The 22,491-nt window shown below is 44.1% G+C and overlaps 1 protein-coding gene across 1 annotated transcript in view; it reads left to right on the top strand.

The window, feature by feature from the left end:
* CRISPLD2 (cysteine rich secretory protein LCCL domain containing 2) overlaps positions 1 to 14,621 on the top strand; it is a 45,345-nt gene extending 30,724 nt beyond the window's left edge. Inside the window, exons 11-15 of the mRNA XM_079988862.1 lie at positions 634 to 677; positions 2,996 to 3,068; positions 4,069 to 4,144; positions 8,893 to 9,026; positions 11,946 to 14,621. Coding sequence (XP_079844988.1) covers positions 634 to 677; positions 2,996 to 3,068; positions 4,069 to 4,144; positions 8,893 to 9,026; positions 11,946 to 12,000 — 382 coding nt within the window. The 3' untranslated portion in view covers positions 12,001 to 14,621. The remainder of the gene's footprint in view (positions 1 to 633; positions 678 to 2,995; positions 3,069 to 4,068; positions 4,145 to 8,892; positions 9,027 to 11,945) is intronic.
* Positions 14,622 to 22,491: the final 7,870 nt, after the last annotated feature.

Genomic DNA, 22,491 nt, shown 5'->3' with positions numbered 1-22,491 from the left:
CCACTGTACTTTCATCTGCCCATCCAGAATGTCCTGTCATTCAGTTTCACAGGAAGATTTTGAGTTCCAGTATTAAGAGAGAGGGAATAAATCAGGATCTGTAGAAGTGAAAGTCTAACTCCAGCTTCAGCAGTGATGCGCTTTAAGGAAATGCTGAGTCATGGCTATGTGTGTGACTTCCATTATCTTCTGATTGGTCCCTTCTCCACCTATGAAATGGAGTTCCTGACATACTATTATTAATCTGAGAAACCTGAAGTTTCAAACTTCAGACTCCTTTAGAGGTGGCCAAATGATCACAGAAAAATGGCCTGTTTACTCTTCCGCCTTTAACTGCAGTATAATTCAGAAAAATAAATAAATGCTGGTGAGCATTTTCATGGCATTAACAAACACACACTCCTGCTAGTGGCTGCATGTCAACTTGTGATATGCCCAGCAGCAGGGGCTTGTTTAACAGTTATAAAATCTGGAATTTATGCATGCTTACTCTTTTATCCTGCCTACTTCCGATATCTAACAGATGCTGATCGTCCTATAATGGTGCATGGAGATTTGATTTATTCAGTGCGTATCTTTTAGTTAGAAACAGCCAGTTAATACTTTTTGTTTTCTGTCTTTTGCATTTCACAGCAAATTCAAACCTTCTAATTCCTTCATTGTTTCGAAAGTCACAGGTAAGTTTTCTTTATAGGGAGCCTATAATAGCTGAGAAGATACCATGCCATTCAGGGGTTTGTTAGGCATGGAAAAGCTTCCTAGAACTGTACATTATACTAGAACTGGCCTTTGGTTTACATCAAGGATGTGGGGGATGGGATCTGGCAGACAGGTCAGGCTGATCTCTCCCCCACCACTTGTGGGCCAGGTTTGACACCTGGACTTGTGGGGACAGAACAGGGGATCTTGCAGAGGGCTTGGCAAAGGTACTCTGTAAAACAGCACTCGAAATACAGCTTCTCTTGATCCAACAATCAACTTATTGTCAGGTGTTGCTGAACCCATTTCAAAGCTCCACTCAAGAATGCCACTTGGTGAATGACAATTCCCTCACAGAGTTGTAGTCCCCAGAGTTCTCTGTGAAGAGGAAACGACTGTTAAACTAGGGTTGCCATATTTTTAAAAGGGGAAATCCAGGCACAAAGGTTGTTGAGCCCAGACACTGTTTCCTATTGCCATATTCCGGCTACGTCTGGGAAATTCCAGACGTATGGCAACCCTAGTTAAACCCCTCTGTGAATTGCAGCACAGGGGGTGTTTCTATTAACTCACAGCACCCTTCACAAACTACAGCTCCCAGAGTTCTTTGGGGGAAGCCATGGCTGTACTATCATAGTCCTTTAAATGAATGCTGTGAATGTAGCCACAATCTCTTCCATTATAATGATTTTCTGATGGCATCTGGCTGTCACTCATCTCTAAAATGAGATTAGGAGTGACCTACTTTGCAGAGGTGTTGCAAAGAATTGCAGAAAACATGGTGAAGAACATTATAAGTAAAAATTGTTGTCTAGGTGAAATAAAAATGAAAATAATAATACTAACGAACATTGCTAGTTGCATTGTCAATCTGTGACAAGAAACAGCAAAGGAGCTGCTTTCAAAATCCCGGTTTTGATTAGGTTGGTCCAAAATGTGTCCTGCAATTTACTTTGAACTGAAACAATCTCTTCCTCTTGGCTTCCCCCGCTACCCCAGCCATCAAGATGTGTGTCTCTTTCATGTGCCTGTAAAAACAATATTCATAATTATGACAAGAGCAAAGCATGAAAGTTCCAAGAAAAAAAAGAACACACACAAACACTCAAAAGCTAACTCTGGCATTGTCCTGAAACAGACCCATTTTCCATCCAGTTACAGTTCTGATCCAGGCTAAACACAGCTTTTTGTGTGTGTGTGCCAGACCCCTGTTCGCCTGAACAAAGGCATTAGAAAGATAGAGACGGAAGGGGGGGGGGGCAGAGGGACTTTCAAAAGCGATGCCATCAAAAGCCTTTTAAAGTTAGGATGCGACTTATAATCTGCCAGGAACAGACTGCAGACCGGACAGGACACTTACAAGGAAGAATGAGGCCACTTAAAAAAAGAAATAAAACCCTTGGATTCCTTCCCTCCTTTTAAATGAAGGAATCTTTTTGCAGTTCAGCCGATCTCCAAGATAAAGACTCTCAAAAATGTCTCCCTTGTGTAAAACTGTTTGAAGAGAAGGGACTTGGATGTGCAGGGCTGGCATCTTTCAGCACTCTGCCTTCCAGCTGCTTCCAGGACCCTAACACCCATTAAAGCACCAGCTGTCCTCCCTGGATGGCCCCTGAATTTTTCTTTGCTTCTGATCCTCATCAGTATCAGATATCTGGATTTAGCCTCCCTTTTAAATTTCCCACCATGCCCTTGGAGTTTGCGTCACTCTGGGGTCACCAAGGGAAATGTAAAAGGCGGCTGGACCCGGCTGGTTCACAGCAGCCAAGACAGGTTAGTTGACAGAAGGGGTCCACCAGAGGATGCTTAATGGTCCTCCCTTACTAGTGATCCAGGGACAGCATGGGGTGTTTCATTTATCACTGACTGGCTAGCACAGGCATAGGCAAACTCCAGCCCCCCAGATGTTTGGGACTACAATTCCCATCATCCCTAGCTAACAGGACCAGTGGTCAGGGATGATGGGAATTGTAGTCCCAAACATCTGGAGAGCTGGAGTTTGCCTATGCCTGGGCTAGCAGTTCCTGACATCAACAGAGGCTGCTTTCCAATCAGCAACTGCAAGGCTTTCAAGGGGATGACTGCGCCACTCTGGAGCTCCTACTCAGGATCTATATTTCCTCTCTCTGCTTGATCCTGCTGCAGCAGCACCAAAGGACCCTTTGCCCAAGGACTTCTCACCCCTGGAACTGGTCCTCTGAATATGCAATGGGTGGTGTGTGCATGGGGAGTCTGTCTCAAGTGCTTCCTTCCATCCCACGGACCTCACAACTTGACTTTGTGTTCATTTCCACAGTGCAGACTCTGGATTGTTACACCACAGTAGCGGAGCTTTGCCAGTTCAAGAAGCCAGCCACTCATTGCCCAAGGTAAATGCTGGAGTTATACTTGGTGGGTATGAGTGGCCCAGGACTTCCCCCTGCATGAGTCCCCATTGCAATGAAAGGAAAATTCATTTGTTTATTTTACTATATAAAGTATTTATATGCCGCACTCTTGCAAAACATCAGGTTGGTGTTCAGCAACGCAGAAACATTAAAAGCACTATGATGCAATCATAAAAATGAACAGCCGCTCATAAGACATTTTAATCAATGGTATAAGCCTGTCAGCTTAAAAAAATATTCAAGAGACACCTGGAAGTCAAAAGCAAGACTGGTGAAAGCAGAGAGAAGGCTGGGAAAATCCACAGCAAACAGCAGTAGCTGGTGGGATGGTTCTCTGGTGGGAACAATCAGCACTACAGAGAGGAGAAACAGCTCCCTCACTGGGAAGTAAGTGAGTAGCAGGGGCTTTTCATTCGGTTCCTGATTAACTAGCAGCTCCCAGTGTGGTAATATCTTCTGAAGCCGCTAGCCGGTCAGTAGCCACAGAGCTTGGAAGGTGCTGACTGAGCCAATCCTGCCTCCCTGTTGCCTCTCACCAGTCAGTGTTAAGGATTTCTCTTCCCCATCCGGCCCAGTAACTGCAAAAACAGTAGCAGGTGACTCCCAGGAGCAAATTCCTTCACCAGGTGACAATGACTCTTGGTTTGATCCAGCAAGGCTGATCAAATACACACACACACACACACACATATATATGCCAGGCAAATTTTGTAGGGTGGTGGGAGACAGAATCTGGAGCTTCCTGCCTAAAAGCTCATTGTTGTAACATAAGGGGTAGTGAAGGTGGCTCTGTAGGGAAACAGCTATTCTCCTACAGTGCCCTCCAGAAATTGCTGGGCCACAACTCTCTCATCATCCCTGACCATTGGCCAGGCTGTCTGTGGCTCACAGGAGGTCGAGTCCAAAAACCTCCTAGGTGGAGTCCAAAAACTCATTGGCTGCCTGTGGTGCAAGATGCTCATTTCAATGCATTGCCTTTCAGGTCTTACTGCCCAGCTTACTGCAAAGATGAGCCATCCTACTGGGCACCGGTGTATGGCACCAACATTTACGCAGATGTAAGTAACCTTTTCATCCTGCTTGGTAAAATGGGCTGTACATAAAAAGTGGAGCTGTTGTGGCATTTTCAGCTTCTGTGGTTTTATGAATGACAGGGCACCTTCCACTGATCGTGCAATCATAATATAGTCAATGTTAGATGAGTGGTATCCTCTGTATTCTAACAGAGCTGGAACCAATAATTGAGCTGGAACCAATGGTCATGCTGACTGGGCCTGAGAGGAGTTGTAGTTCGAAGCACCCAGAGGCCATTCATTTGGTGAAGGTTGGCATAGGGACATTACAGAGCAGGCCTGTTATTCTTATGATTTATTGAGCAGATAGAAAAACCATGAGATACTCTATACCAGAAGGAGAACATCCTCTGCATGTCTATAGCACAGAGGCTTAACACACCAGGAGTTCTTAGGGCTCAGCAGAAGGAGCCAAAAACATTTATTCCCTGTTGAATTAGGGATGTGTTCAAGAACAACATCCATCTTGTTTGGAGACCAAATCTTTGCTCTCCAAAATTGTTGGCTGGCAACAGAGCCTGACAGTGTTTAATCAACGTGTGGGTTGGCAGTGGAATAAAGTTACTACTGCACAGCTAGAATGGTCCAAATTATTTGATTTTGTTCCTACTGTAGAGCTTCTTGAATTGCGTTTTTAAAAAGGAGAAAAACCCCAAAAAAACTTACAGTTGTTTCCCTGCAAGGGATAAAGCTCATTTTGGACACTGTGTGGCCTTAGCATAAGATCAATTTCTTTGTATGAACTGGTTTCTTTTTAAACTCCTCTTTAGATCCTAAGTTAGCACTCTTCTGCCAGATCTTCAGCAATGGGTTGAATGGAAGCATGGCTTCCCACCCAAATATGATTGCTCAACTGCCTTGGCTTTGGCAGTTATGAGTAGTGGACTTAATTGGATATAAGATAGAAGGAGGGGATGGAAGGCTGGTCAGGGAAGGGTTGTGCTAAAGAAATATGTGCCAGTGTACATAGTTATTGCTTGATGCCTACAGGATGAACTGATGATTGCACACAGTTTGGTCATGGCCTCATTCTGCCTAATGGGAGGGTTGGCCACTTCCAACACATAAAGATTAGCACTCAAGTGGTTGAGTTGACCTCTCTCTCTCTCTCTCTCTCTCTCTCTCTCTCTCTCTCTCTCCAATAAAGAAAGAATGAATAATAGTATTAATTTACTTGAGTTCTTTTTTAGACAGCCTTTCATTAATAAACTAAAAGTGGTTTACAATAACTAGAAAAATAGGAAAGAATCTACACATACGGAACCAATAATTGTTAACACAAGTATCAAAGGCCAGGGAATGCCTCGGCAAGAAGACTTGTTTTCAATAACTATTGGAAATTCATCACTGATGACATGCCTCCTAACTGTCCCATTTTAAGTGGGACATCCCCAAATCACAGAAACCAACCCCAACTTCTGTTTGCATCCTGGAATGTCCCGGTTTTTGGTCCAGTACTCTGGTGTGAGTCCTCATGTCAGACTATCGGAGCAAAAGACGCTTATTCTGGCATGAGTCAGCAAGGATGGGCCAAAGTGCTGAAGGTCCAGTGATTTGGGGGAATGAAAATGTTGGAGGGTATGAGTTGATGCCTTCTTTATCTCAGAGGGGAGACCATTCCACAGACTGTGTGGCACCATAGACAAAACTCTCTCTCATTATTACTACCGCTATTCCAACCACATGAGTAGTTAACTTGGCACTCTCCCACTGCTTTTGGACTCCCAACAGCCCCAGCCAGCACAGCCTGGGGTCAAAGGTGATGGGATTTGTAGTCCAGCAACAACTGGAGGGTGCCACATTGACTACACTATGTTACTTCTGCTTGGAAGCATGAAGTGATCAAGTGCAGAGACCGTGTGTGAACTGGTCCCTGTTCTTTATATGGCAGGTGACTTTTTGCAAAATGGAGACCAAGCAGATTTCCATACTGGGCCTTAAATTTTGCCCTTTACACATCATTTAGCGGTCAGCAATGTGTGGCCCATGGGCCAGATGCTAAAGCAGCGCAGCACGGGGAATCACCGAATGGTGCCGGAAATGGTGTCTGTGCACATGCAGATACCAGAAAACACATATGTGCATGTCCAGACACCGAAAATCGCTTCTGCGCAGGCGCAATTTTTGGCGTCTGGGCATGTGCAGAAGCGATTTCCGGCACTGCGGAAATGCACAGATGTGATTTCCGGCATCGTGCTGCGCCAGTCCGGCCCACGGACGATCTCTGTGGGAGTGATCCGGCCCATGGCCGGTAAAGCTTGCTGACCCCTGATTTAGATCATTTGGTTGAGTACATGTGTATCCAAAATGAACTCTGATCATGGCACAGGGCTAAATGGAAGTAGGAACCAGTCTTTGCAGAGGACCTTGGACTCAAGGCATCTTTTCCCTCTGCAGCCCCATAAAGACTGAAGCTTTTTTTGGTTCCCCCTCCCCCTGAGACCTGTTTGGTGTGCTTTCCTCCATGGGGATAAAGAACACTTAATTCTGGCCTGTGTGACTTGAATGAAAAAAAAGAAAAAGAAAGACAAGCTCACTTTTCCCCCATAGAAACCAGCATACTATTTTAGCTGGCTCAGGATTGAGGCCTTGGGAAAGGTATGTTTGCAGGGAAAGAGGTCACGGTAGCTCTGGAGAGCTCAAGAGCCAGAGTGCTTGTAATCAGTGGCAAAATAATGAGACCACAAATGTGCCGGAGGCGCACTCCAGGCTTGGATGAACTGAGGAAGCAAACAGTCGAAAGTAGTGAAAGCTTATCATCAAAGCCAGATGGCCCATCAAAACCCTGCGTAAAAGTGGTTTCCTGACGTTCTGCCACCCTGCAGAGAGCAAGGGATGGTGCTCAGCTGTTTCTAAAACAGACCAAGGGGGAAGGGGAAGAAAAAGAAAAGAAAACCATATTGAAATAGAAGCTTACAACAGCCAAGGGTGGACAGAATGTAGAGTGGGATCTCCTGATAGATTTCTGGGTGATTTGCAGCAAGGGTTTCTGATTCCCGCTTGTTTGACAATAGTGACAACACCAAGCCTCCCCACTCCACTGAACAAGCAGGTTGCTGAAATTAATAACTTTGGGGGGGGGGCATGGGGACAGGAGCAGATTTATATTCTATTATTCACTCATAAAGTTGACAGTGACTTAAAAAATAGTAAAATGCAACACAGCGGACAGCATTTGGGGTGTATGGCATTGTGTATTGCCAACAAAGAGAAAATGCAACCCCTCCCTCCAAAATAAGATTGAAAAGGAGACATATTTGCATAAAAAATGCATGCAAACTTAGAATTAACAGGCTGTATGCTTGATTGTATGTCTCCCTGCTATGTACAAGGCCAGAACAAAGAAAGTCAAAATCTCTCTGTTCTTTTCTAGTGAACTGATATGCAGCTTTTGTTCAGTAAGCTCAGTAAAGTGTTATCAGGATTTCTTTTCTCTCTTGCCTCCATTTCTGTTGGTTAAGTGATTTTGCTGATATGGGTTTTTGTTCCTCCCACAGCACTGTGCCAAAAAATTCTCATCCCCCCCCCCCCCGCCATTCTCCATCAATTTCTAAGTAAAGAAGTTGCATTTGAAAACTATCAAATGCATGGTGTGGATGCATTCCAGGCTAGGGATAGAGAAATTGAGGCTGCTTGGCCATCGTTTTATATTATAATCACTGTTTTTTAAGGAAGGGAGGAAATTCCTTCCTGTGCTGGGGCTTATCCTCTTTAAACAGTTTTGCAACTTGGTAGTGAAGATAAGAAACTCTTGCTGGGAGCAAGCGAAAGGCAACACCAGGGGGTTAGGGGGTGGAAGGGGTGTGCTTTGACCACTCCGGAGGTGAATTTCGGAAGGCAGAACAGCCCGGAAATGAAGGCTCTGGAAATAACTATTGGAAAGGGAGGCTTCCGTAGTGCATAGCTGCAGAATAATGGCCTGTCTGACTTCCTTGAGGATAGGGTGATATTTTTTTTTTAATGTCCCGGTTTTAGATGCTTTGTGGCTGCATACTCGGGCAAATTCAAAGCATATCTGCTTCAGCTGTGTTCCTCTACTCTCCTTGACCATATATAGAAGCCCCCAAATCAAGCTGGCAGTCGGAATGGGCAGAGCTGCCAGCACAGAGGCAGTGATAAATGTTAAAAGGGATGAAAGAGAACCTGCCTTTTATGGCTTGGGTGGGAGAGAAGGAGGAGAGACCATGATCTCCAAGGTGTGTGTGTGTGCGCGCTTTAGCTCTTTGTTCCTCTGTAGCTGCCTATCCATAAATCCTCTTGAATCCAAAGACTGGCTGTCCCTACAGCTTCAGTGTTCCGTGCTATTTCCCTCTTTCCCCAATAGCTTTTAAGATGCAGTGATCCGTCAGTGGTTTTTGCGATTCTCTCAAGTCAGGCTTCACATTTTGGTAAACTTTAACCTGGTATAAAGGTATACATGGGCCTGTATTTTATTTTATTTTTAAAAATTAATGCTGCTTTTTGAAAGGCGCCGGGGTGGACATTGCTGTCACTGTTGACGATGAGGGAAGTGAGGATTAATTTTGGACCAGGATGCTGAGTGCTGGGGCTGGTGTTGAATGCCCTGTGCCCTCAGCCCTGGCACAGGCCAAGCGATTACAAATTGATAACCTGGAACTGTGTTTGTGTGAATAATGTCCCAGCTAGTATTCAACATGGGTTGAGTTCCATGCAATGCCTCTGAGCCTCTGGGCCCCTTTGTAAGTAACTGTGATTGTTCTATGACCTTTCAGAATTCCAGTATCTGCAAAGCTGCTGTGCATGCAGGGGTCATTGGAGACAATGCTGGTGGGTACGTGGACGTGATGCCTGTGGAGAAGAAGAAATCCTACAGTGGCTCTTCAAAGAATGGGATCCAATCTTCAAGGTAAGGCAGTCACCCCTCTCCTGATTGGGCTCTTTATGAAATTGTTCTTCTGTTGTCTTTCTTGTTCTGCTACCTAAGAAAAGCCCTGCTGGATCAGAGCACAGGTCCATCTAACCCAGCATCCTACAGTGGCCAGTCAGGTGCCTACAGAACACCCACAAACAGGAAACAATAGCAATTCTCACATTTGTTCCACACAATTGCTACTCAGAGAGAGAGAGAGAGAGAGAGAGAGAGAGAGAGAGATAGCATATGAGCATGTGGACTCCATATGGCCAACCATGACAAGTAGATCATAGACTGATAGATCATAGAGTTGGACGTTGAGGACCATCTAGTCCAAACCCTATGCATTGCAGGAATATGCAGCTGTTCCGTACAGAACTTCTTGGCATTATCAGTACCATGCAACCAACTGAGCTATCCAGACTGATAGTCACTGGCAAGACTTTTCCTCCATGAGTTTGTCCTTTCCTCCCCATCCGATTTACTGAGCAGCACCACATCTCCTGACAACAAATTCCATAAATCAGTGATTGGCTGTACGACAAAGTATTCAGTAAGGAATTGATTCACAGTATTGTTCTTGAGAGTGATCAAGGGGGATAAAGAAAGGTGGTGTTCCATGTTCTGCTTTGTCTGAGAAGAGAACTAGTAAGAGCAAGTAACTACAGAAATTTAGAGGGATTCATCACCCTGTTCTGATATTTCCTTTTACAATAGTGATGGTCCTTTGGCATGGATAGGAATCATAGGAAGCTGCCTCATGCTCTGAGCATCCGGCTCAGTGTTATATAGTCATACTGGCTGTGTTTCTCCAGGATTTCCAGTGGGATTCTTTCCTAGACTTACCTGGAAACAGCAGGGATTGAACCTGGAACCTTCTGCATGCAAAACATGGCCTTTACCACTGAGCTATGGCCTGTCCCTGGTGATCCTCAGATGTTTGGGTTCAATCCACACCATCTCCAGCTATAACTGTGAGCGCCCTGCCTGAAATCCTTGAAATCGGCTGCCAGTCAGTCTGAACAACACTGAGCTGGATGGACCAATGGTCTGACTTCATATGTTCTTATGTTGTTGGACTCTGCTCCCATCAGCCTAAGCCAGTGCAGCCAATAGTCAAGGATGACAGGTGTTGTAAAAGGTAAAGGTAAAGGTACCCCTGCCCGTACAGGCCAGTCTTGACAGACTCTGGGGTTGTGCGCTCATCTCACTTAAGAGGCCAGGGGCCAGCGCTGTCCGGAGACACTTCCGGGTCACGTGGCCAGCGTGACATTGCTGCTCTGGCAAGCCAGAGCCGCACACGGAAACGCCGTTTACCTTCCCGCTGGTAAGTGGTCCCTATTTATCTACTTGCACCCGGAGGTGCTTTCGAACTGCTAGGTTGGCAGGCGCTGGGACCGAGCAGTGGGAGCGCACCCCGCCGCAGGGATTTGAACCGCCGACCTTTCGATCGGCAAGTCCTAGGCGCTGAGGCTTTAACCCACAGCGCCACCTGCGTCCCTGACAGGTGTTGTAGTCCAATGTTATCTGAAGAGCCACAAGTTCCCCATCTTTGCTCAAAGGAATGCAAGTGATGTCCCTCCTCCCCATTAGTAGAATCTCACTTCTAGAAAGCGTATAACAAGGCAGTGAAACACTGACTCTAATTGGGGTGTTTTTTTTTTTACACTGACCCTGTAGGATGCTAAGTGCACCTCTTTGAGTTAGTTTGTGGGGAGGCCCCTAGATCCCCCTAGATCTCAGATGACATCAAGCAGCCAGGCATGGTGCCTCATCATTCCTGCCTTAGATCCCATGGGAGTTTCTGGGAAAGTACATCTTGGATAGCTCCCTCCCTGCTCTTCTCAGTCCTGCGTAAGCTTCACTATGTTGCTCCCTCAGGAGGAAAAGGCTTTTGGGAATATCCCAAGATAGCTCACACTGGGACTTCTGAAAAACCAAAACTCTCAGGGTTGTGACTGGTTCCAAGACTGTTGCTTTTTTCTCCCTTTGATGGAAGCGAAAAGGGAGGGCGAGTCAGCAAGGCAACTTTTGAATACTCTGAGCATGGTGAGGAAGAATGGTGTCTCTGTGAAGGGAATAAGGGATCTCCTTGCAGCTCTCAGCACCCTTAACAAACTACAGTTCCCAGGGTAATTTGGGGGAAGCCATGACTATTTAAGTGGTATAACCGTGTTTAAAATCTATGGTGTGCATGGGGCCTCAGTCAGCCAACCATGTTTTTACTGTTTGGAGCCAAGGGTCATTTTCAATATAAATCATTAAAAAATCCACTGGGGATGTGGATGGGAGGAAGTAGCCTACCTACTAAAGCAAGCAGCCCTATAAATAACAAATTTGTCTGCATCAGCCAGCCACCATCTCAATTTTGAAATTGGTTTCAGGGTTTCAAATATTGAATAAAATCCCCATTGCCTTTAAATGAGTTTGAACAGAGGAATTAGCAAAGAAACATTGACTGCTATGCCCCATTGCCAACCCAAAGAGCCAAGCTTTTCAGATGTGGCCTGCTGGGTTTACTTTGAATCTTATCTTCTCTCTTGTAGCCATTGGAGAGTCACCTGAGACTCCCCCCTCCCAGTCTTTTCAGGCTGGGGGAATCCATATAAAGAATTTCCTATTGGCTGTGAGATGCGGGGGGGGGGGGGGAGGACTGGACAAAAGTGTGGAGGATAAATGGCTTCTTGGCCATCATAGATAAGACCAGAATATCCCTACTTAGAAGCTGTTCAGAAGACCAGATACAGGAGATATGGTCCCCATGAAGAAAATATGACAGGGTCAGACCTGTTTATCACTTTATGCAATTTTCCAACTATTTAAAACAATCAAAAGAAGATGTAGGGGCTTCCCTCCATTCCTGTAATGGAAAAACTGCTTATGCCTTCCCTTTGTCTTATTTCTTATTTCCAGCTTAAAGACACAGACAGAAGGAAACGCTTTCCGAATCTTTGCCGTGAAGCAATAAATTTCCAAGAAGTGGAACCCCGTCTGTTGGGAGGAGGAGTAGGAGGCGCTATTCCTAGGCGATGGGAAGCCCACACATGATGGCGGTCGGTCCTGGCATGCAGTACGACGAAGCCCTCTTGGTCAAAACTCTTTCAGGGACGACAAAGACTGCTGCCGGAATCACATTCTGACTTAACTATCCACATCCCATTGGTGTAGGCTCAGTGTTTTATTATTATTAATATTACTTTCAAACATTTAGGGTCAGATTTTGAGAGCAGAGTGTTCAACAGCTTATTTTCTGGTGCACAGCTTATATTGCTCAAAGACAAGAGTTTTGCACTTCATGGAATGAACCTACCGCTTAAGGGTGAATGTTAGCTTGAATAACTATGGAGGCCTTGCTATGTGTGTGATAGTTTGTGTGTGTGATTGGGTGTGTTGGAGTGCAAGAGACACACACAGAGAGAGAATCCAAGTCTCTTTGGATTCTTTTCTTGGGTTAACAACAGGTCCATTAAATGCAGTGCTGAAACAACAGGTGGTAGACTGTTATGTGGATAGTGCAAAAGACACACCTAGCTGTCGGAAAAACAAAGCTGCCTTTCAAAAGAGCACCATCTCCGTAAACAAAGGGAAAAAATGTGGAATAGCTGGGTTTGCTGGCCAAACAATTGCAGGAAGTTAGGAAGATTAGGGGTGTTAAAAATAAATCAATGAACTAGAACCCCTGTCCAGGCACATTTCGACTGGTAGTACAGTAGACAGCATCGTTTTATTTACAATTACCTACAATTTATTTTATTCAGCAGAGCTGGTCATATCTTAATTATGCAGTGATCTCTAGAAGTTGATCTTTATTTTGTTAGAAACTTACAGAGCGTTTGCTTTGCCCCTGATTTTGTACAGATGTGGGGCTTTATTATTATTATTATTATATATATTATGTATGTTGGGGTTAACCACAACATATATATTAGAGAACTAATAGATCTGATTTGTTTCCTTGTATACAGTAAGTATATATTTAGATCCCATGCAGATCTCAACTGTCTCCATGATGAATGGAGTTGTAACATTCACCCAGGTATTTCAAGGGTTGGATTTTAATCATTTATCATTCTCACCCCCCTATTAAAGCCTTTTAAAATCCAGCCCAATCCACAGCTGGGATCCAAAGAGCTTGCTTTTGTCTGTCTGCTGGGAATTTGGACATAGCAGTTCCTCTAATGTCCAGGCTCTGAGTATCATAGAGAGCTTGAATTTTTTTAAATTTTATTTTAAGGAATTCATTCCAGTTCCAGTTCATTCCCTGCAAATTGGGACAAATTCCATTCTGATTCAATTAACTTATTTATAATAATTCATAATTCCTTCATGTAGTCCTAGGTGCTATTCTTTTCCTCTATCTCTCTAGACATCAGAATTTTTAAAAACTGCTCTGGAGAGGTATAAAATAGAAGAAAACAACAACAACACACACACACACACACACACACACACACACAGTGCAATGTGAAAAAAAAATAATTCACATTTGGTTCACCTGGAAATTATAGGAACTGCTTTCTGGTGTAGTTCAGAGATAGCTGGATTAATTCAGTGAAGTAGTTCATTCCGAGCACTAATGTGATCACTTATGTAACCAAAATGACACCATCCATATATAACAGAAGTATCAGTGGATCTGGAGGGAACCCCAAAGTCTGCATAGGTTCAACATATCTTTAGGTTAAAAAAAAGTAGAAAAGAGGCAATGAGAGCTGGTCATGCTCATTTGCCATGGAATGCTGACTAAGAGCGGGTGGGTCAGAAAACATGGATGAGGGGAAATGGAATGGAGCAGTAGAAATCTTGAACAGTGTCCCATGCCACAACATTTTATTGCAGGACACTCTGAATATTGGCGTCTCATCTCATGCCATATCACATTCTGCCAAAGATTATAATCTGAACATTTACTTTCTATTTATTTAGAGTGAATCTTTACAGGAAGCAATAGATGTTTCTTTGCTTTTTTAAAAAATAGTGATGCAGATGATTAGATAAGTCAGTGCCTTGGTGAGCTTTGGGATCCTGGACTTCAAGGAATGCTTGTCAGCTGTGGTGCTAAAGTGGTGCTAAGTAGGGATAAACAGAATTACATCCCACCCCCATATCTGCCCCATAAACTGATTTAATGTTCCAAAAAGTCTTTTGAACAAAGGAGGGGGGGATGTAACGCACAGACATTGTTATTTTATCCAAAATATACCAGCGGGTGCATTCAGATATAGAACAACTACAACAAAGAATAGCCTTTCCATTCCTGGGTTCATGATTGCCTATTTTGGATGCATCATCTGAATAGATCTCTTCTCTGTAGGCTGCAAGGGCCTGCGGGGTTGGTTTTTTGTATATTTGCTTTTTTTCTATGAAAAATGATGTATTTTTTACTATTTCCTTTGTAAAAAAATAAGTTTACTGTAAATGACTTTGTTTTAGCTTTGCATGGTCTTCTCGATGGGTTTAGGATTTCAGACTGATTCTCTAGCATCACAGTAAAGTATCTCTACAGCAAAACAGACTGTTTTCCGGCTGTTTTGGTTTATGACATTTGTGGAAATAAAACTCTTGAGAATTAAATGAGACCATTTAGCATGGAGCTTGTTTGTTTCATATCTTGTCTTGTTGGGTTTGTTTCAAGGCTTTTGCAGAATTGTCACACAGAACAAAATCAACTCATCTTCTTTTACATATCAGGGGTGTCAGCCCCCAGGCCTGGGGAATGAATTCAGTTCTCCAGACCCCTCAGTCTTGCCCTCAGAACTCTTCCCCAGTCCACATTCCTTGAGAGTTTTTGTCATGCTGGAATATGTCCTCTAATTCTAGTGACAACCCTTGCTTGCCTGGATGCAGGATACAGAGGGGAGCCTACAGTATAAAAGGAACATTTCCATGTGTTGCTCCACCCAATTTTGCCTCTGGCCCCACCCACCACTGGTATTTGCCCCCCCCCCCCCAAGTTCGCCAAGAATGAAATCCAGCCATCAGGCTGAAAAAAGTTTCTCCTTCCTGACATACAGTATTCTTATCTATTCACTTTTGGAGGGCAACAGGGCATATATACTTGTGATTCAAATTCCAAGGAGGGTAGTTAAGAAATGAACACACACACACATTCTGGCAGGTAGTGAGCTGTGGCAATCTCCTCTTAGAGATACAGAAACATGTAGCATAGCAAGGATGTTTTGGATTAATGGAGCCTGAAGTATCTAGTTGTTTTGTAGCATTGATAAGACTGAGCCACACTGTATTTGACACTTGTAGCCAGCTATGCTTTGTCTGGTCAAGCAAGGAATTAATTTTCACTTGTTTTGATCATAAGAGCCCCGGTTCATCTGAAAATTTCATGTAGTCCAACAGGAAACAAAGCTATCCCAGTAAAAATGTATCATCTTAGTTCAGGTGGCTGGGGCTGACTGGAACTTTAGTTCAAAACATTGGATTAGCAAAGGTTTCTCTAGCTGTTTATTTCCTAGCTGCAGTGTCCTAACATGAACTCCTTATTATATCCAGATCTTCCAGTTTAACAGATTTATAGATTGCCTTGTTTATATCAAGTGGCAAGCATGCCAACATTTTAAAAAATAAAATATGTGATTTCAATAAATGAAGGGTTTTTCTGTGGTCTTTTTTCAGAATGTGGCATTCAGCTATGGCAGAATTTCTGGCAAAGCTTTCGCTTTGCACCCCTTGCTTTGCTCTGCGATCCATACTTTAAAATTAGCACCAGGAGAAATTCACAGAGAGGTTTGTGCATGCCTGTTCTTAGGGATGTAGTGTTTAGAAATGGGGTCTCCTGCAAAGAGCCAGCAGCCGAAATATAAACAGCAACCCAGGAAGATGGTGCAGGGAGGTGTTCCCTGACAGTGACAGAAAAGGGCTTCCTTCAGGACTCTCAGTGGGCAGGCTGGTCAAAGTTTATAAAAAGAGCATCCTTCAGCAAACATTTGATCCTCAAAGCCAAATATTAGCAATTCATAAATTGAGAATCTAAATATGAGTCATTTCCCCATAACCAGCCATTTGAAAAAGGAATGTTGCATGAAAAAGTAAGAAGAGCCCTGTTTGATTAGGATGAAGGCCCAGTTAAGGGAACCTGAACACCATGCATTTAAAGCACCATGATACCATTTTAAAAAGTCATGGCTTCCCTCAAACAATAAATCCTTGTTCAGGGTGCTGTTAGGAAGGTTGGACTAGATGACGCTTTGGGTCTCTTCCAACTCTACAACTCTATGATTCCTTTAGTCTATGGAGTTATATCCTAGAGTTCCCTGGGAAGAGGAATTGATTGTTACACCACTCTTGACACATCAACAAAACTTTACACATTTGTGGGATGGGGAAAAGATTTACCACCATATTCCCTTTCAGTGTGGTGTAGTGGTTAAGAGCGGTAGTCTCGTAATCTGGGGAACCGGGTTCGCGTCTCCGCTCCTCCACATGCAGCTGCTGGGTGACCTTGGGCTAGTCACACTTCTCTGAAGTCTCTCAGCCCCACTCACCTCACAGAGTGTTTGTTGTGGGGGAGGAAGGGAAAGGAGAATGTTAGCCGCTTTGAGACTCCTTAAAGGGAGTGAAAGGCGGGATATCAAATCCAAACTCCTCCTCCTCCTCCTCCTCTTCTTCTTCTTCTTCTTCTTCTTCTTCTTCTTCTTCTTCTTCTTCTTCACAAAACTCCATTTTGACTCCTCCCTTTGAAAGCAGTCGTTGCAATGAGTTCTGGAGAGTTTTGTATTTAATTTAAACCTGGGAGACACACAAGCCTTTCAGCTCAGAACGCTATGGAGTAGAATGTTCGTAAATCTTGGAGGGTTTTTTTTGCTGGGTTTTTTTTTATAGAACATTCAGAGAAGCTGAGCAGGTGACAACCTCTCTCCTTCCAAATTGCAGGCTTTCCCTTAATAGTGTTCTTATTTTGGAAGGTGGATTCTTTCCAGCCTGGAGAGAAAGGGCACTCTGTGATCCACTGTGCAGCTGGTCCCTAGATGCCAGCGCAAGCAGTCAAAAGAATGCCAGCTTGTACCTCTCACGGCCAACCCATCCCTAGGAAATGGAGGCAAGGGTTCTTCTCTGCCTTTAGCAATCTGCCTTATACCAGGTCTGCTATAGGCACTTCCAAGTGAGACGACCTGTTTACTGAGCATTCATCCTCATTTGTCTGCAGAGAGACTAGAAAACGTTGGCTATTTGATTCAGTCTCATTTGCTTACAAGGAGGTTAGATTTCACTGGGGCAGTGGAAAACCTCATATTTAAAGGTGACCTATCTAATTATCAGGGACGCGGGTGGCGCTGTGGGTTAAACCACAGAGCCTAGGACTTGCCGATCAGAAGGTCGGTGGTTCGAATCCCCATGACGGGGTGAGCTCCCGTTGCTCAGTCCCTGCTCCTGCCAATCTAGCAGTTCGAAAGCACACCCAAAAGTGCAAGTAGATAAATAGGTACCGCTCCAGCAGGAAGGTAAAAAAAGGCGTTTCCGTGCGCTGCTCTGGTTCGTCAGAAGCGGCATAGTCATGCTGGCCACATGATATGCCGGCTCCCTCAGCCAATAAAGCGAGATGAGTGCCGCAACCCCAGAGTCGGTCACAACTGGACCTAATGGTCAGGGGTCCCTTCACCTTTACTTTATCTAATTATCACTTCCTGAAGCAACATGTAAATTGAAACACTGCCGTTCTTCACAATTCACACTCTTCAATATTTTGCAATGGCATTCTGCAGCCACATAATGTGTGCAGAAATGCATTTGCTAAGGTAAGCTGTATGTTATAAAAATGTGTAAGTTAGCAAAAGCAGCATACAAAACTGCATTATGTTAGAGGAAATAATATGTTAGAAAATACATTTTGCAAAAATGTTACATTGTCCAGAAGTGCACACAAATCTGTGTATGTTAGGAGGATTTTTTACCAAGATAATGAAGAAGTTTCATGAGGACTTAAAAAAGAAAAAGCAAGTGGATGTGGAAATGTGGAGAACTGAACTTAAGAGTGGAAAAATGAAAAATGGAGAGAAATTGAAATGAACAGATTTGCCCATCCCTACACCAAAGCAAATGTTATTCTAATTCCACCTTTGTCAATGCATTTCCCCATCACTTATTGCTAAAAGTTTGATCATTAGGGAGAAGCAGGTTTGTTGTGCAAGATCTCCTGATCGACTCTAATTGCACGACCTGAATTGCCAATACATGACTGAATCTCATCCCCAAATAGCGATGGTTTAGAAAGAATTTACCGTATGTGTCTGCCTAGCCTAGTGTTCTCAAAGCTACCAGCCTAGTGTTCTCAAAGCTACCAGCATGAGTTTGACCAAACTGCGGGAGGCAGTGGAAGACAGGAGTGCCTGGCGTGCTGTGGTCCATGGGATCACGACTAAACAACTAAACAACAACAACAACAACAAAATTAAAAAGTTCATTTCTCAACCAACCCCAATTCTGAATTTTGATGTCATCAACTAGTTAAGTTATAACTAGGAAAATTATTTTATTTCATTTTTTGAAACTCTGCAACAGGATTAGTTTAGGTTTGCTTATGTAATTGTGAGTGCTGTTGTGCGGTCCAAAAGAGAGATAGCCAAAGATGCCAAGGCTCACTGGCACGGAGAAAAAGCCATCTGTTCCTTACCATTACTTTCAGAGAGAAGAATTCTGCTTCATCCATCCTACATTGTTTTGAGCATTCAGGCTGGTGTTCTTTTTCTTTAATCCACACTAGGGTAAGTGGGGATAATTTATTCCTTTAATAATAATAATAATATTAAAAGGAAAAAAACCCCAGGAACATCTCATCACTTTCCTTGGACACGATTCAACTAAATTAACACGAGTGGAATGACTTCCACTTGAGCAATGGGACTTCCCCCCTACTTGTGTGAATGTCCTGTATCTTCCCCAGATCTGTTCCAGATAGCTGGGGGAACCTCTTGTGGGGGGGTGGTGCAGCAAGGGGCAAGGTGGACAACATTCCATTATCCAGTTCCCTCAACCGTTCCTCATAAGGCTTGGTTTCCAAACCCTTGATCTTCTTGGTTGCCCTCCTCTGCACATGTTCCAGCTTGTCAACATCCTTCTTAAATTGTGGGGTGCAAAACTGGACAAAGCACTCCAAAAGGGTATTGTATAGTTAGAAAAGGGCAACCAAAATGATGAAGGTGATGGAAGGACTCCCCTGTGAGGAAAGGTTGCCATGTTTGGGACTTCGTCTAGAGAAAAGGCAGTGAAGTGATAGAAGTATATAAAATTATGCATGGCATGGGGAAAGAGAAAAGTCCACCCACCCCCCGTATTACACCAGAACTTGCAGACAACCAATGATGCTGAATGTTGGAAGATTCAGGAGAGATAAAAGAAAGTATTTCTTCACGAAGCACATAGCTAAACTATGGAACTCGCTCCCACAAGAGGCAGTGATGGCCACCAACTTGGATGGCTTTAAAAGAGGATTGGACAAATTCATGGAGAACAAGGCTATCAATAGCTACCAGCGACACTTTTGAATACTAGTTACTGGACACCACAGGAGGGGAAAGTGCTCTTGCACTTGGATCCCGCTTGTGGGTTTCCCACGAGGATCTGCTTGGCCATTGTGTGATGCTGGTGGGGCCTTGGCCTGATCCATGCACCCATGACAGACTAAAATTCCCAAGATTCTTTGGGGGAAGCCATGCCTGTTAAAAGCGGAAACTGCTTTAAATGTATAGTGTGGCTGAAGTCTGCATCACTTTAAGGGTTATATTGCCAGTCCGTGAGATTTCAGCTTCTTCTGTTGCTGTTTCAGATCCCGAACTGGAGGCTATCATTATTGTAACGACCCATCTGTTCCTCTTCCTCCTTTCACCAAAGGCACTTTGCAGGGGCCAGCACTCTTGGCAGGCAGGGAATCAGAAAGGCCGCTCTTAATTACATCAGGTTGATTTTGACATCAGTGCCCATCAGGAAAAGGGTTTGAAGTGAGCTGAGGACAGGCTCTGCTTCTGGCTAAGGAACTGGGCCATGTCTTGGCTTCAAAGTCTCTGGTCCAGATTTCCAGGACCAAAGACTACGAAATCAGGCAGGACAAATGAGGTGGCAAAGGACTGCAGCACACAGAAGGTGTCAGGTTCAATCCTCATCCATGTATGGCTGGGAAAGTCCCTGGAGAGTCACTGACAGTTTGGTGGCTGGAACATTAGCTTTGCATGTGGAAGGTCTCAGGTTCAATTCCTGGCATCTCCAGGTAGGGATAGGAAAGACCCTTGCCTGTAATCTTGAAGAGCCACTGCCAGTGGTATGAGGCAACGTCTTATGTTCCTACAACTGTTTATTGATTTATTTATTTTTAAAAGGGATTGCAGATAGGAAAGCCAGGAAAGACACCAAAGAACAGGACAAAGGACACATCTGTATAAAACATGCATGTGCTAATTCATAAGCATAGATGCCCATGGTGAAATAGTAAGGCAACCAATGATCCTTGATATTTTGCATGACTGTTAAAGAGTTTTAAGAACACTTTGAATATATGGTGTGGCTGTGACCCAAGACCTGCTGGCCACTATTCAATAACAGACAAGCAGACAAAAGAGAACACCAGAAGGGGGAAAACTGGGGGGGGGGACCCCAGGTTGTTTAGTATGATAGAGGGAAACAGGTCACCCTCTCCTGAAGGCAATAGGCTGTACCCTAAGCTAAAGTCTTTGCTTTATACTTGTTGTGCTGATGGGATGTTGACGTGCAAGGCAAAACAAAAGCGCACAACCAAATACTGTTGCACTTCAGATTGCATGGCAAGAATAAGCTTTTGCACTACAAGAATCTTACCTAGCAACCTATGTTTGGCTACTACATTTCCCCATGTCACTGGTGCCATCCAGCACTGCCAATGTGGCCCCTTGAAGGATGTCCAGATGGGAATGTGGCCCTCTGGCTGGAAAAGGTTTCCCACACTTGTGTTAAGAGAAAAGAAACTCTGCACCACTTTCCTAAGTTGGCAACCTTTCTTGCTGCCATGGATGCTAATGAAGAGATCTGACTGTTGCCCTGAAAGGAGCCAGATCATTTGCATGTTGGGAGAAGCCTGGAAAGGGGCCACCTACACTTTCTGCGAGCTTTGATAGGTGCTGCTTTCCTGTTTCCATTGGAAGAGGGCACAGAAATGGCACAGCTTCATGAGGCAGGGAAACAGAACTGAGCAGCATCTGCTTTTTCTCAGCTGTCTCTTTGATCTCCCTGGAGTGCAAAAGGATGCAAGAGGCCAAATCTCAAAGAAGCCAAGAAGCGTCTTTTTCATTCCCCCTTCTCTCCAAACGGATGATGGTGATGGTGCTGATAAATATGAAGGGTAATTATTTTCTCGTTTTGTTTTTTATGAACCTTTTGCAAATTATATAAACTCCAGAAATCAGCTCTACGGATGCAGCTGTTGGACAGATGTTTCCCTATTAAAAAACAACAACTTCCATTTGTCTTTGGATTATTAGTTTTATAAGGAAAGGGCTGCCATGGCACGTGGCTCTCCTTTTGTTTTAGTCCAGAGGTTCTTAGGTAATGAAGGAAGATCTGCCATACGCATTGCAACCCTGGATTGCCCCTTTTATATGAGGATATTAGCACCGTTCTAAAGAGGGACTGACCTGTGTAGCAGCCTGTCTTCTGACTTGTCACTATTCTGTGGGAGTTGTCTCTGCTTAAATCATTGCCCCCATTTTTCATCCCCCCTTTTTTTGCCTTTTGGAGAAGGGCCATAGCTCAGTGGGGCAGAAGAAGAAGAGTTTGGACTTGATATCCCGCCTTTCACTCCCCTTAAGGAGTCTCAAAGCAGCTAACAATCTCCTTTCCCTTCCTCCCCCACAACAAACACTCTGTGAGGTAAGTGGGGCTGAGAGACTTCAAAGAAGTGTGACTAGCCCAAGGTCACCCAGCAACTGCATGTGGAGGAGCGGGGAAGCGAACCCGGTTCCCCAGATTATGAGACTACCGCTCTTAACCACTACACCATACTGGCTCTCTTGAGTGCTTGTTGTTTGAGTGCTCAGTGGGGCAGAGTGCTTGGACTGCTGAATTTGCAATGAGTTTTAGATACCAGGAATGGAAAAATAATGTAGAAATCTGCCCTTCAGAGTGAGGGCACTGGTGATCCTACTTGCATTGACCTCAGTCTGAAATGACTTTAAGATGCCATTATATTGCCAAGTCTTGTTGGTTACTTAGTGACTTTATCCACGTCAGTATGTAACCCTCAAATTCCCAAGGTGTAATGAAATAATGAAACTGGGCTTTCAGGCTTTGGTTTGTAGACAGACAGTACCTCCAAAGTGTTAGGGCAAAGCCCACAGTGATTACACTAATCTCACTGTTATGTGCAGTTTAACAGTTTAGGAAGGTTGCACCAAATACCTGCAAAACCTAATCATGTATGTATGTATATAGTTAGTTAAAAACGACTATTTCCTACATCAGAGACCGTGAAGCCTCAACAGTG

Source organism: Podarcis cretensis, assembly GCF_951804945.1.
Source record: "Podarcis cretensis genome assembly, chromosome: 8".
Lineage (NCBI taxonomy): Eukaryota > Metazoa > Chordata > Lepidosauria > Squamata > Lacertidae > Podarcis > Podarcis cretensis.
This window is presented reverse-complemented; position numbering and strand designations above follow the sequence as displayed.